Below are 14725 nucleotides of genomic sequence, written 5' to 3'. Positions count from 1 at the left end.
AAGTCTGTATAACTAACAACTCTAATGTAAGTGTAAAGTCGGTATAACCAACAACTCTAACGTAACGTCAACTCTGGTTAAATGTAAGTGCCAAATTGATATAAAGAACGACAACTTTGGATAGTGACTGTAGGAAAGACAGCACTTTGCAGATATATAGTGGGTACCAGGAATTCTGGACAGAGAAGTTTGATGGATATTGAGTGAGAACAGCTATTATCTCAAGGTTGAGGTTGTGAGTGTAAAATGTACATAAAAAGCGTAAATATGAGCGAAGGGTACATATTAGTGCAGAAGCATGGCCATTCAGATATGTCCATTTTATATTTTCTTTCAGCCCACGTGCGCTTTAGAAAATGGTGTTTAATTCGGGTTGAAGAAGTATGAAATAACAATCAGATCCAGACGACAGATCCTAGGTAACTGACCTTGAGGTGCTGCATGACGCTGTCCAACGTTTCCTGTGTAATGAAGCAGACATCTGCTGATCCTGGAGTTGGAACATGGGCCTTCGGTTCGAACTCCTTCTTATGTTCGTGAATATTAATCTTCTGTTGACCGAAATTCAAAGCTTTTCTCCCACCCTGAAATATAAACGTCCATACCAACATTTACCAAACTTGAAGGTCAACACATCCATACCCACAACTACTAACCTTGTAGGTCGACACCTCCATATCAACAACTAATTACCTCGAAGGTCGACACCTCCATACCCCATAACTACTAACCTTGAAGGTCGACACCTCCATACCCACAACTTCTAACCTTGAAGGTCGACACCTCCATACCCACAACTACTAACCTTGAAGGTCGACACCTCCAAACCCCACAACAACTAACCTTGAAGTCAACACCTCTATAACCCACAATCACTAACCTCGAAGGTCAACACCTCGATACCCCACAACTACTTACCTTGAAGGTCGTCATCTCCATACCCACAGCTACTAACCTCGAAGGTTATCATCGCCAAACTCACAACTACTAACCTTGAAGGTCGACACCTCCATACCCACAACTACTAACTTCGAAGGTTATCATCGCCAAACTCACAGCTACTATCATGGAAGGTCGACACCTTCAAACCACAGGCGCTTGCATATAGAAAATATCACTTTCGATTTTTTTTTTTTTATATGACAGCGGTATGTGTAATGTGTAAGAGGGCCCTCTTACACATTACACATACCGCTGCAATATAAAAAAAAATCGAAAGTGATATTTTCTATATGCAAGCGCCTGTGCTTCAAACCCACAGCTACTAACCTTGAAGGTCGAAACATCCATACCCACAACTACTAACCTTGAAGGTCGAACTATCCATACCCACAACTACTAACCTTGAAGGTCGAACTATCCATACCCACAACTTCTAACCTTGAAGGTCGACACCTCTATACCCACAGCTACTAACCTCGAAGGTCGACACCTCCATACCCACAACTACTAACCTTGAAGGTCGACACCTCCATACCCACAACTACTAACCTTGAATATCGACACCTCCATACCTCAAAACTACTAACCTTGAAGGTCGACACCTCCATACCCACAACTACTAACCTCGAAGGTTATCATCGCCAAACTCACAACTACTAACCTGAAGGTCGTCATCTCCATACCCACAACTACTAACCTTGAAGGTCGTCACCTCCATACCCACAACTACTTACCTTGAAGGTCGTCACCTCCATACTCACAACTACAAACCTTGAAGGTCGTCACCTCCAAAACCTCAACTACTAACCTTGAAGGTCGTCACCTCCATACCCACAACTACTAACCTTGAAGGTCGACACCTCCATACCCACAACTACTAACATTGAAGGTCGTCACCTCCATACCCACAACTACTAACCTTGAAGGTCGACACCTCTATACCCACAACTACTAACCTTGAAGGTCGTCACCTCCATACCCATAACTACTATTCAATAAGGTACACAACAACTAAATACCACAAACACTTACCTTGAAGGTCGACACCTCCATACCCAGAACTCGGGAGTAGAAATCACAAGTCTTCTGTACATTCTTGACTGTGATGACGAAGTGGTCAAGTCGATTGACAGAAAACCCGCTGGCTAGTCGCAGAGACTTCTGAGCACATGGATTCTGTAAAATTGATAGTTAAAGTAATAGCTGTAAGTGCCAGAAATATGAGATAATATCGACCGGCTTCGACATTTGAATGTAGAATACTATATAACCTGTTTCTCCATATCTACACTAACAGCAATATGGCGGTGATGAGGACGCGGTATGTTGTGTCCCGGCGAGTCATGTGACAACGCAATCATTAATCTGAGGGACGAACAAATTAAATCTCGTTGACATGATTACGTATAATGATGAAACGATAAAAACATTTAAAATGTTTTAACAAGAAGACAGTTAAATATTCAAGGTGTACACAGTGACCCATCTGTTGCAGCTAGAATACGGACTACACACTATCTATGTCAAGTACAACTGTAGGTAAATATTGGCATTAAGATACTAGCGAACCACAAAGGCATGTTACTGTCGTATGACTCTGTACGTATAACATGTGACAAAGAAATGCAAAGGTTCTCTATTTAGGTTCATCCGAATTAACACCCCAAACGCCAGCATGACAATGAAACAAGAACATCAAACAAATCCTCCACTGATATGCAGTTAAAATCCAAATATCACTCTTTTTCTCAAATTCTGAAAAGTGGTTTCGCACTGAATATTACATTTATGTACAGGTAAATAACCGTTATTGAAGGATTTCATATAATTGATTGTTCAGCGATAAGTTGAAGTAAATGGATTCTAACTTTCAAAACATCTTACACAAAATGGAAAGTGTAATTTCATCATATTAACTTACACATGTCATTGAAAGCCACATAATCTTCCGTGTGGAACTACTCTATCTTTCGGGAAGACATCGCGTCAAATAGGCGGACAGTTTTCAGATGTGAAGAAAAAGTGTAATTATGTGGATTTTAACTGAAGAATCGTGGAGGGTATATTTGATATTCTTGCAATATGGGATTCCATTGTCGTACTGGTGTTTGGGATGTAAATTCTGGTAAAAGCAATGGGGAAAACATGAATTTGTAAATTGGAGGAATTCAACCACTCAAGAATTGTGCCCTCCCTTGCCATAGTAAAATAGCCATTATACGATACTCTTTGTAATGACCGTGGTCATGTGAGCTGACGAGATCTCGCGTGACACGGTAATTCCTCTTGCTGAAAAAAGTTTCCGGTAGATTCACTTTTCAAACTTTTTTTAGCAGCGAAATGTCTGGAAAGTGCCTATAAATAACTGGAAAGTTGAGTTAGATTATGAAATGAGTGGTCTGTTTATATGTGGTGACATTATGGTACGTCGAAAAATGATTGATATTTCGATATAAACATTGTACATGTATGTGTGTCTTCTATCAACACCACGACTTAGAATAGTTAAAAACATGTTTTTGGTCATTTACTAGCTTCTCGAAGGAGTCGTTAGTACACTTGTTCACTTTCGCTCTCTGAGGTTTTTTCGATGTATATACTGATAAAATGTTCCCTGGTTTCTGGCTCTGTCCTACAGATTACTGATGAAATGTTCCCTGGTCTCTGTCCTACAGATTACTGATGAAATGTTTCCTGGTCTCTGTCCTACAGATTACTGATGAAATGTTCCTTGGTCTCTGTCTCTGACCTACAGATAACTGATGAAATGTTCCCTGGTCTCTGTCTCTGTCCTACAGATTACTGATGAAATGTTCCCTGGTCTCTGTCCTACAGATTACTGATGAAATGTTCCCTGGTCTCTGTCCTACAGATTACTGATGAAATGTTCCCTGGTCTCTGTCCTACAGATTACTGATAAAATGTCCCCTGGTCTCTGTCTCTGTCCTACAGATTACTGATGAAATGTTCCCTGGTCTCTGTCCTACAGATTACTGATGAAATGTTTCCTGGTCTCTGTCCTACAGATTACTGATGGAATGTTCCCTGGTCTCTGTCCTACAGATTACTGATGAAATGTTCCCTGGTCTCTGTCTCTGTCCTACAGATACCGATGAAATGTTCCCTGGTCTCTGTCCTACAGATACTGATAAAATGTTCCCTGGTCTCTGTCTCTGTCCTACAGATTACTGATGAAATGTTCCTTGGTCTCTGTCCTACAGATTACTGATGAAATGTTCCCTGGTCTCTGTCCTACAGATTACTGATGAAATGTTCCTTGGTCTCTGTCTCTGTCCTACAGCATTACTGATGAAATGTCCCCTGGTCTCTGTCCTACAGATTACTGATGAAATGTTCCTTGGTCTCTGTCTCTGTCCTACAGATACCGATGAAATGTTCCTTGGTCTCTGTCTCTGTCCTACAGATTACTGATGAAATGTTCCCTGGTGTCTGTCCTACAGATTACTGATGGAATGTTCCCTGGTCTCTGTCCTACAGGTTACTGATGAAATGTTTCCTGGTCTCTGTCCCACAGATTACTGATGGAATGTTCCCTGGTCTCTGTCCTACAGATTACTGATGAAATGTTCCCTGGTCTCTGTCTCTGTCCTACAGATACCGATGGAATGTTCCCTGGTCTCTGTCCTACAGATACTGATAAAATGTTGCCTGGTCTCTGTCTCTGTCCTACAGATAACTGATGAAATGTTCCCTGATCTCTGTCTCTGTCCTACAGATTACTGATGAAATGTTCCTTGGTCTCTGTCCTACAGATTACTGATGAAATGTTCCCTGGTCTCTGTCCTACAGATTACTGATGAAATGTTCCTTGGTCTCTGTCCCACAGATTACTGATGGAATGTTCCCTGGTCTCTGTCCTACAGATTACTGATGAAATGTTCCCTGGTCTCTGTCTCTGTCCTACAGATACCGATGAAATGTTCCCTGGTCTCTGTCCTACAGATACTGATAAAATGTTGCCTGGTCTCTGTCTCTGTCCTACAGATAACTGATGAAATGTTCCCTGATCTCTGTCTCTGTCCTACAGATTACTGATGAAATGTTCCTTGGTCTCTGTCCTACAGATTACTGATGAAATGTTCCCTGGTCTCTGTCCTACAGATTACTGATGAAATGTTCCTTGGTCTCTGTCTCTGTCCTACAGCATTACTGATGAAATGTCCCCTGGTCTCTGTCCTACAGATTACTGATGAAATGTTCCTTGGTCTCTGTCTCTGTCCTACAGATACCGATGAAATGTCCCATGGTCTCTGACTCTGTCCTACAGATTACTGATGAAATGTTCCCTGGTGTCTGTCCTACAGATTACTGATGGAATGTTCCCTGGTCTCTGTCCTACAGATTACTGATGAAATGTTCCATGGTCTCTGTCCTACAGATTACTGATGAAATGGTCCTTGGTCTCTGACTCTGTCCTACAGATTACTGATGGAATGTTCCCTGATCTCTGTCCTACAGAATACTGATGAAATGTTCCCTGGTCTCTGTCCTACAGGTTACTGATGAAATGTTTCCTGGTCTCTGTCCCACAGATTACTGATGGAATGTTCCCTGGTCTCTGTCCTACAGATTACTGATGAAATGTTCCCTGGTCTCTGTCTCTGTCCTACAGATACCGATGAAATGTTCCCTGGTCTCTGTCCTACAGATACTGATAAAATGTTGCCTGGTCTCTGTCTCTGTCCTACAGATAACTGATGAAATGTTCCCTGATCTCTGTCTCTGTCCTACAGATTACTGATGAAATGTTCCTTGGTCTCTGTCCTACAGATTACTGATGAAATGTTCCCTGGTCTCTGTCCTACAGATTACTGATGAAATGTTCCTTGGTCTCTGTCTCTGTCCTACAGATTACTGATGAAATGTCCCCTGGTCTCTGACTTTGTCCTACAGATTACTGATGAAATGTTCCTTGGTCTCTGTCTCTGTCCTACAGATACCGATGAAATGTCCCATGGTCTCTGACTCTGTCCTACAGATTACTGATGAAATGTTCCCTGGTGTCTGTCCTACAGATTACTGATGGAATGTTCCCTGGTCTCTGTCCTACAGATTACTGATGAAATGTTCCATGGTCTCTGTCCTACAGATTACTGATGAAATGGTCCTTGGTCTCTGACTCTGTCCTACAGATTACTGATGGAATGTTCCCTGATCTCTGTCCTACAGAATACTGATGAAATGTTCCCTGGTCTCTGTCCTACAGGTTACTGATGAAATGTTCCCTGGTCTCTGTCCTACTATTCATCTGAATTGTCATTGAATGTATATTAAATATACTAAAACTATTCAAATATATAAATTATACAGCTGACCACATCATTTTTTTTCGATCAATCAAAACAAATGATAAGTCAAGATCGTAGAGAACCTTTATGTAAAATTAGAGAAAGATCTGTTCAGGTTTTTAACTAACTGTATAAAAGGATTACTCTCAAAATCCAAAACGGCCATCATACCTAATTAGGTATACATTTTGTACACGGGTAGGTTCAATTAAATTGTAAAATTTGAGAAAGGTCTCTGGTTCTCATTCGCACCATGGTACAATCACAACAACACGGAACAGGCCATTATAGCCCAAGGCGATTGAGATGATCCAGGTTGAGTTAAATGTGTTCCCTCTAAGCTGGTTTTCTCCTTGTGGCTTTTACCAACATCCAGGGCAACATGTGTCCCGTTGGTGGCTTATTAGTAAAAATCTCTAACGTTACAGAGCTTTCATGTTTGAATATGTAAATGACGTTTAAATGTGTTCATTGATTTGAACGTATTTCATTGTTCAGATACAATTGGATTAGTTTTGAACAACTTCTAATAGCCATCTCCACAAATATGTATTACAAAGATCGTACACAGTATATTTATAATAATTACATCAATAAAGAATGACAGGAAGAAAGACAGATCTAGAGATCTAAGAGTAAGATGAATGTTGCTACATTAGGATATACTACAAATTAGGATTCATAAACGATGTACACCATATATATCTTTAAATACACTTAATTAAAACTAAATATGTTCATTTTAATAACATTCTGGCATCGAAATAATAGCAATGATAAAAAAAATTCGAAAGTGTAAACATTTTAATGTGTCTGTCGTTATACCCAGTATGCGGATTTCATGGCATCATGTTCTGGATCCTAATATAGTTCAGTTTATTTAGTAACTCATTAATCAGTATGTTTTGAAAATAGATTAACCAGTTATAATATATAACGATCACGAATTACCTAGCCAACACGCCATATATACGACACTGATGAGAGAACTCGGAACCGACGTAAACTCTAGAAGACTGTCGACAGGATAACTCATAAAACAATTTGCAGACGTAACAGTACTGGGGTTATGTAACAATATTTCTGGACATGAGGGGGCTTATATCATATCATAATCATTAAATGGGGTCAGAAAATTCCAAAGAGAAATTCACCAGTCTCAGGAAAGTCGGCTATTCCGCCAACTACTGTTCGATTCTAACACCTTTCTAGACATCTAACTGTCCGAATGTCAAAGTCTTTTGTCAGGGCCAGAAGAAACTCGGCCTTATTAAATAGTGGACCCTGAACGGACGCTCCACGTGTATGTTTATAATTAAGTTTAAAAGCTAAAAATGTACTTAATGCTAATATTTAGGTACATCTAGTACTGGTAAAAAAATGCTCAATTTATTCTGGGATCTTTTAGACGGAAGCGTCTGGGTACACGATATGAAAACCTAGTTATACATTCTGTCACAGTCGATACAACAGACATTTTTTCCCCATTTGCCTTCAACCACAGGGGGTAGGCGAGGACCTATAGATATATATACGCCTTTACCCCTGTGCCTACAACAGGGACATACATACATTGTACATGTATGTTCTAATTCTTTATTTATTTAATGAGGATCACAAACAGTCCTAGGGCTACAAGATGCTCTCCTCAACACATAAAACAATACAGTATGTACAAGACGTAATCATAACACACGCTCTCTCACTCACACCTACATTCCATAACATAGAGAGGATGAGGTGGAGAGGAAGGATGAGGATAGAGGGAAAGAGGTAAGGCAAAGAAAGTGAAGGAGGTGTGGAAGGAGGTGTGGGAGGGATGGGGGTGTCATAAGATGAAATTGGAACCTTTTTGAATATACTCAAATACAAAGTCAAAAATGGTTTTGTTTGAGGAATCGGTATTGTTGTCGGAACCATGCCATATAATGTTTAAAAGGAGATCAGGCATAAGATTTACAATGAGATCTGGATTTACATTTCGAGCCAATTCGTTGCAAGTTCTTCTTTACAGTTTCATACGCAAGTTGTTATATTTTGGACAGGTCAAAAAGAAATGTTTTTCGTCTTCGGTGGAATCTTTGTACAGTGGTCACAATATTTATTGGGTGTTAATCGGTATAAGAATCTTTGTTTGTTCAGGGCGCTAAGGCCCATTCTTAGTCTACAATGATTGATTTTTCCTTTCCCATGGCCATAAATATATATACATGCATGTGTGTCCCTGCCTTCAACTTACAAATGTAAATCAGATGATAATCGATAAAGTAAAACTCACCCAAAGTTTCCCCCCTCTAAGTACGTATGGCGAAAATGCTTTGAACATGATGAGTCAAGTGGTTTCACGTACACAAATTCTCAAGTGTGACGATACATGTACGTGTAGCCTACTTATATGATTCTAGACTCAACCCGGATGTGTTAAAATAGCTAAGTCATTTCTGCTCTTATTCGAAATCACAATGACTTCACACAGAACACAGTGCCAACTCGAATTAGATTAAGGTAAAGAGAAAGTAGGTGATAAAATGAATGGTTATGTGCTGACATAAGAAAATACCCCATTCGAATGGTTCCGAGTGCTGTGGTTCTAGTCCCAATGATACAAGGGAGGCAACCGTAATTAATCAATCCAGGTCCAAGAACAACAGAACAGATATATCCGTTTAGAATACATTATTAAATAAGCATATTTAGATATATATTTTGAATATTTTGTAGTTTTTTTTAAATGCCCTTGACTCTGTATAGAGAGAGATAATGCATTTTAACGTAAAAAGCTTAGTTGTACCAGAATATTCAAATAGTCCCTCCTGATAATAATATAATAATTTAGCCGTCGAACGGTCTCAGAGCGGTTCACAGATTATTATCGGTGGTTATTGGTTATTTAGCAATCAGTCAATGTCTTTCTCAACTCCCTGGGGAGCATACAGCCGGGGTAAAGCAATCCTTTTAAAGGATACAGTGTCCTTGCTGGGACTCGAACTAGTGACCCTTCGTCACGTAGGTCCGTGTCCGACCGATAGACCATATTGTGCATCCGTAAAAAGAATGGTAATTATAATTCTTTTCAAATTAAAAAAAAAATGTGTAAAACATGTCGACATTTGATTCCTACTTTGTTTCAAAATAAGGACCTAAGTACACCTTTACAACTTGAACACCATATGTTAGTGTCCAATCAGGTCCTCAGGGTGACTACTGTAATTCATGGAAATTGAAACAAGAAAGGATTATTCTAAGATTCTATATATACTCCGATGTAGTAGAAGTTCGGGCACTTTAATAAGGTATCTATGGTGAGCTGACTAAAATGACCTAATCGTATCTATGATAGAGAGATGTGGTGAGTCGACGAATATCAAATTAGGACAATATACCAGTTGAGAAACTGCATCCTAAAATGCCAAAATGTATATGTACTTGGACAGTCTTCAAATATAACTGTTAGATGGCATAAATTCCCAACCCTCGATGGAAATTCGTGCTAAATACAACAAAAACAACGTACTATAATAGATTTATATGGACCCTGGGTTGGGAATTTATACCAAGTCTCAGTGGTCGGAAGCTAGTCATCCTATTCTAGTAAATATTGACAAAAATAGAATACTGTAGCGCTTTAATTACTGATCAAAACCTGTTTGGTCAAAATTCCAAAACTCTTAATCGGAAAAAAAATTCTTAAATTGATGAAAGTTGGTTCCGATGAAACTTTAGACGAGAAAAGAATCAATAATTACAGACCTCCTCATTAGTTTTCATTGTCTCAGTACAGAGCGAGGCGGTATGATAAACTAAAAATCACAAGAGAAAAAAATCGTCCGTGTGTGGAAAGTGAGGCCTATCTTTTTATAACTCACTTCAGATTAAATACTCGGGATGCTTACGATATCTCTAATTATCCGCCATGTTCGATTTGCATGTCGGTTTATTACAAGGGGAATCTTTGTCTCCCATGCTATATTCTTTATTTGTAAATGATATGGAAAGTGAATTTATAAAGTCTGATTGTCAAAGTTACTCCTTACAGTTGATTAACCTGTTTATGTTAATGTATGCAGATGATACAGTTTTGTTCTCCGAGGACGTTACTGACCTCCAACGTATGCTTTACTGTTTACAGACTTACACTACTAAGTGGAATTTAAAAGTTAACACAGACAAAACAAAAATTGTTATTTTTAGAAAAAAGAAAAGAATATTACCTGGTGAAAGCTGGACGTTCAATAGTAAACCTATAGAAATTGTGGATAAGTTTTGTTACCTGGGTTTGGTTTTTAATTTTAACGGCAGATTTTCTGTAGCGCAAGATACTTTAGCTTCTCAAGGCAGGAAAGCATATTTTCAATTAAAAAGAAAAATGAAACACTTTAACCTTAACACGGAAACAAAACTCTCCTTATTTGATACATATGTTACATGTATTTTGAATTATGGGTGTGAAGTTTGGGGGCAAGATGTTTCGCCACAAGTAGAAAAAATTCACCTCCTTTTTCTTAAGGATTTACTTAACGTTAGAAAAACAGTCAATACCTCTATGGTATTTTTTGAAACCGGTAGATATTCATTGTATGTGCAACGTAAAACATCTGTTATGAAATATTGGTTAAAAATATTGAAATCAAAAAATTGTATTTTGAAATCATGCTATGATGCTCTAGTCGAATTGAATTGCAGAAAACCTAATTGTAAAACTAATTGGGTCTATCATATTAAGTATGATCTTTGTAGTTTAGGATTTGGATATGTTTGGAAAAATCAATGTGTTTTAAATGAAAATCATTTTTTGCAAATATACAACCAACGTATTCATGATGTTTTTGTTCAAGAATTGTATAATGCTTTTGATGTATCCCCCAAATGTTATTTGTATAAACATATTGTGGATTCCTTCTGTACTCAGTTCTATCTAATTAAACCTATCAATCATATATTTAAGAAGTTATTAAGCCAATTTCGTATGCAGTGTCACAGACTCAATATCGAGTCTGGGCGTTATAATAACATCCCTAGAAATCAGAGGATTTGTACTGTCTGTGATAAAAATGACGTAGAGGATGAAGTGCATTTTGTACTTCTCTGTCCGGCATATTCCGAATTAAGGGCGACATACATCAAAAAGTATTTTTATTGTCGACCAAGTGTGTATAAGTATATTGAATTATTATCGAGTAAAAGTGTTAAAATTTTGAATATGTTGGGTAAGTATTTGTTTCGTGCTACAGCGAAAAGAAAAGCCCTGCTTGCAAGTAATTAAATTGATCTTAGTTTGTTGCTATTATTGATTCATCATTTTTCATCAGTGTCACTGTTGCTTCTGTAGCTTTTTATATAGTATGACGTCATCCGTTATGACGTGTCGTTACTATGTATGACGTCACGGTTTTGTCATATTAATTCAATAAGTTGAAACTGGTGAGTTTACAGTGTATATTGATAACACAATGTAGTTACAACATGTCTTGTACATCTCATTACAGTAGTATTGATGGTAATATGGTCCTCCGCCATCTTATGCTTGTCTATGTCATGATAATTATGAAAATGTTTGTACTGTTCCCTATATGCTTGTTTTGCATTTGGATGAAATAAAAACTTGTAAGGGGGTCAAAAAAAAAAAAATCATGAATAATCTTAAGTGGGTCATTTTGTTTTCTATTGCAAAACCAATGAGGCAATACATAATATTATGTAAATTAATAAGATATATGCCTTAGATTTAAGTAGGGACGTGAAGAGACAATTTGTAATATTAATTACATCAATCTACTTGTACAATTTGTTTATCGCGTTGTTATGTATATGTAAATGAAACATGACAGAGATTACTGATGTTATTCTGATTCCTTATATAACAATAAATCTGAATTACTTGTACACTTCAGGCCGTAGTTCAGGTAATCCTCCATTTCTTGTCAAACGTAATAAAGGTCGTCCAGGTCACAAAAAAAATCAATTAACGCGTTGAAAATAACTTATGTGTTAAGCGAAAACTTTAATAACGCTATTTAACTATCTTAACGCGTTATTTATCGGGTTAAATCCGAACGCATTAAATACGGTTTTATTAGTATTATGAATAGTATTCTATCGGGATAAACGCTATCGCGTTGGTGCATATGAATATACATCATCACGGCAGTAATTCATTTGTAGCTAGATCAAGTTACCTGGTCTCAGACTGGACTGTCTAATATAATAACCTAGGACCAAAGGTGGCCTGGTGTGTATATATTAACCTAGGACCAAAGGTGGCCTGGTGTATATATATTAACCTAGGACCAAAGGTGGCCTGGTGTATATACATTAACCTAGGACCAAAGGTGGCCTGGTGTATATATATTAACCTAGGACCAAAGGTGGCCTGGTGTGTATATATTAACCTAGGACCAAAGGTGGTCTGGTGTATATACATTAACCTAGGACCAAAGGTGACCTGGTGTATATACATTAACCTAGGACCAAAGGAGGCCTGGTGTATATATATTAACCTAGGACCAAAGGTGGCCTGGTTTATATATATTAACCTAGGACCAAAGGTGGTCTGGTGTATATATATTAACCTAGGACCAAAGGTGGCCTGGTGTATATATATTAACCTAGGACCAAAGGTGGCCTGGTGTATATATATTAACCTAGGACCAAAGGTGGCCTGGTGTATATATATATTAACCTAGGACCAAAGGTGGCCTGGTGTATATATATATTAACCTAGGACCAAAGGTGGCCTGGTGTATATATATTAACCTAGGACCAAAGGTGGCCTGGTGTTTGTTGGAAATGACAGTTCCTACAGTTGGCATTTACCCCGAAAGAAATCTCTACATACAATATTTTTGTCTCTAGAATAAAGAATGGCCAACAGCCTTGTAATTAAATCTACAGCATTAATTGTAACATTTGATATGGAATCATCGCGGATGCATATTATAATCTGTTCAGTCTAAGAATCCGATGTTAAATCTAACGCCATAAATCGGAACCCGCAATACAAGGCGTCTGATTTCTGTGTTCAGAAATCGTATGATTAAAGAGTGAAAATACATATATTATCAGCCAGACCTAGCCACAAAAATTACAAATAAGCAAAACATAAGATGATTTGCGGCACGTGAGGATATTATTTGGTCCAAGAGGGATTCAAATACACTGTATTCAGTGAAGACAAGGCACAATGATAGATGTGTAGATCGACAGTGTCCATACGTTGATGCAGCTTCACATCTTATCCACTTGGAGTAATAAATCCAGGATAATGGCAATTATATACCCGTGTATCGTAAACTTGTGTCTCCTGAACATTAACATTAAATTTCATAAAGGGACCTAAGTGATTATGATATACTTTGAGAAATTGAACTTGTGTATTCTAAACATTATATAATTCAACATTCAATTTCATAAAGTGACTTGAATTTGGATTACGATTGCTCGTGTTAAAGGAAGTGACAATTATATAGACTAGTGTTTCTTTGTAGTAATAAGATTGAACTATTCATTACGTGAATAATTTCGTATGCGAAGACTGCATATATATGGGAACCGACGATATATCATATTCGTTGATTACACGGTGACTTTGGTGATATTGTGAACTTTATCCGTGATTTCTAGGATTATACTGATTTGTGCTTTATTACTCAATCAGTTTCATGATCATACATGATTTGTTTTACTTGAACTATTAAAATGTCATTTAAAGTGTTTTGTTTTTAATTGTTTTCTCTGAAGTACATTATATATCCCTGTTATATATCACAATGAAACAGGTAACGTTGACTTAAACTTATCAATAATGTTTCCTTACAATATATGTAAAGGTTAAAATTGAACAAATGTATTTTCTGTTTTATTTATAAAACATTATAATTATAATAAAGTGTGAAATTTATAACAATGAAAGATATAGAGGAATGAATTATTTTCACTAATTTATTCATATTTTGACATGTTTTTAATTTCATAAAAGTATTTGTAAACATTACCTACAAACTGTTAACAGCATGTAGCACAGGTAATACAGGTAACACAGGTAACCTGAGAATCAATTACTTCTCCAAAACAGGCTATAACTTACCTGTAATTAGTGCCTATTGTTCTATATTGTTCCTACCCCTAATGTTAAAATAGGATATGTTGGCTGAGTGGGAAGACACCAGCTAACCTACACTTTGGTGAGTCTCGGTCGAAACAGGAAGATGGACAGGCATTCAACGACAAGACAGAATATGCCCACTTTGTTATACCGGTATAGGAGATGAATTCCATTTTTTTTTTTTATTTATTTGTAATAATTATAACGTAATACAGTTAAGACGCAGATATATTCCTGCCTACTTTTACAAAAAATCCTAAAAGTTTAAAATTGGAATCAACTTAGGATTTTAATTCGTTCCTACCCTACGGTCATTCATAAATATCAAATTGCGAGTAGCTAATCTCCAATGAACGGATAATTTTAGCATATT

General features: G+C 37.4%; 1 protein-coding gene across 1 annotated transcript in view; it reads right to left on the bottom strand.

Annotated features, from left to right (window-relative positions):
- LOC117325256 (glyoxalase domain-containing protein 5-like) overlaps positions 1-8742 on the bottom strand; it is a 12534-nt gene extending 3792 nt beyond the window's left edge. The window contains exons 1-3 of the mRNA XM_033881367.1: positions 8530-8742; positions 1975-2118; positions 429-584 (exon numbers count right to left, since the gene is read on the bottom strand). Of these exons, the coding sequence (XP_033737258.1) occupies positions 429-584; positions 1975-2118; positions 8530-8577 (348 nt within the window). The 5' untranslated portion in view covers positions 8578-8742. The remainder of the gene's footprint in view (positions 1-428; positions 585-1974; positions 2119-8529) is intronic.
- Positions 8743-14725: the final 5983 nt, after the last annotated feature.

Source organism: Pecten maximus, chromosome 4, assembly GCF_902652985.1.
Source record: "Pecten maximus chromosome 4, xPecMax1.1, whole genome shotgun sequence".
NCBI lineage: Eukaryota > Metazoa > Mollusca > Bivalvia > Pectinida > Pectinidae > Pecten > Pecten maximus.
Note: the sequence above shows the minus strand (reverse complement) of the source record. Positions and strands in the feature narration are given on the sequence as shown.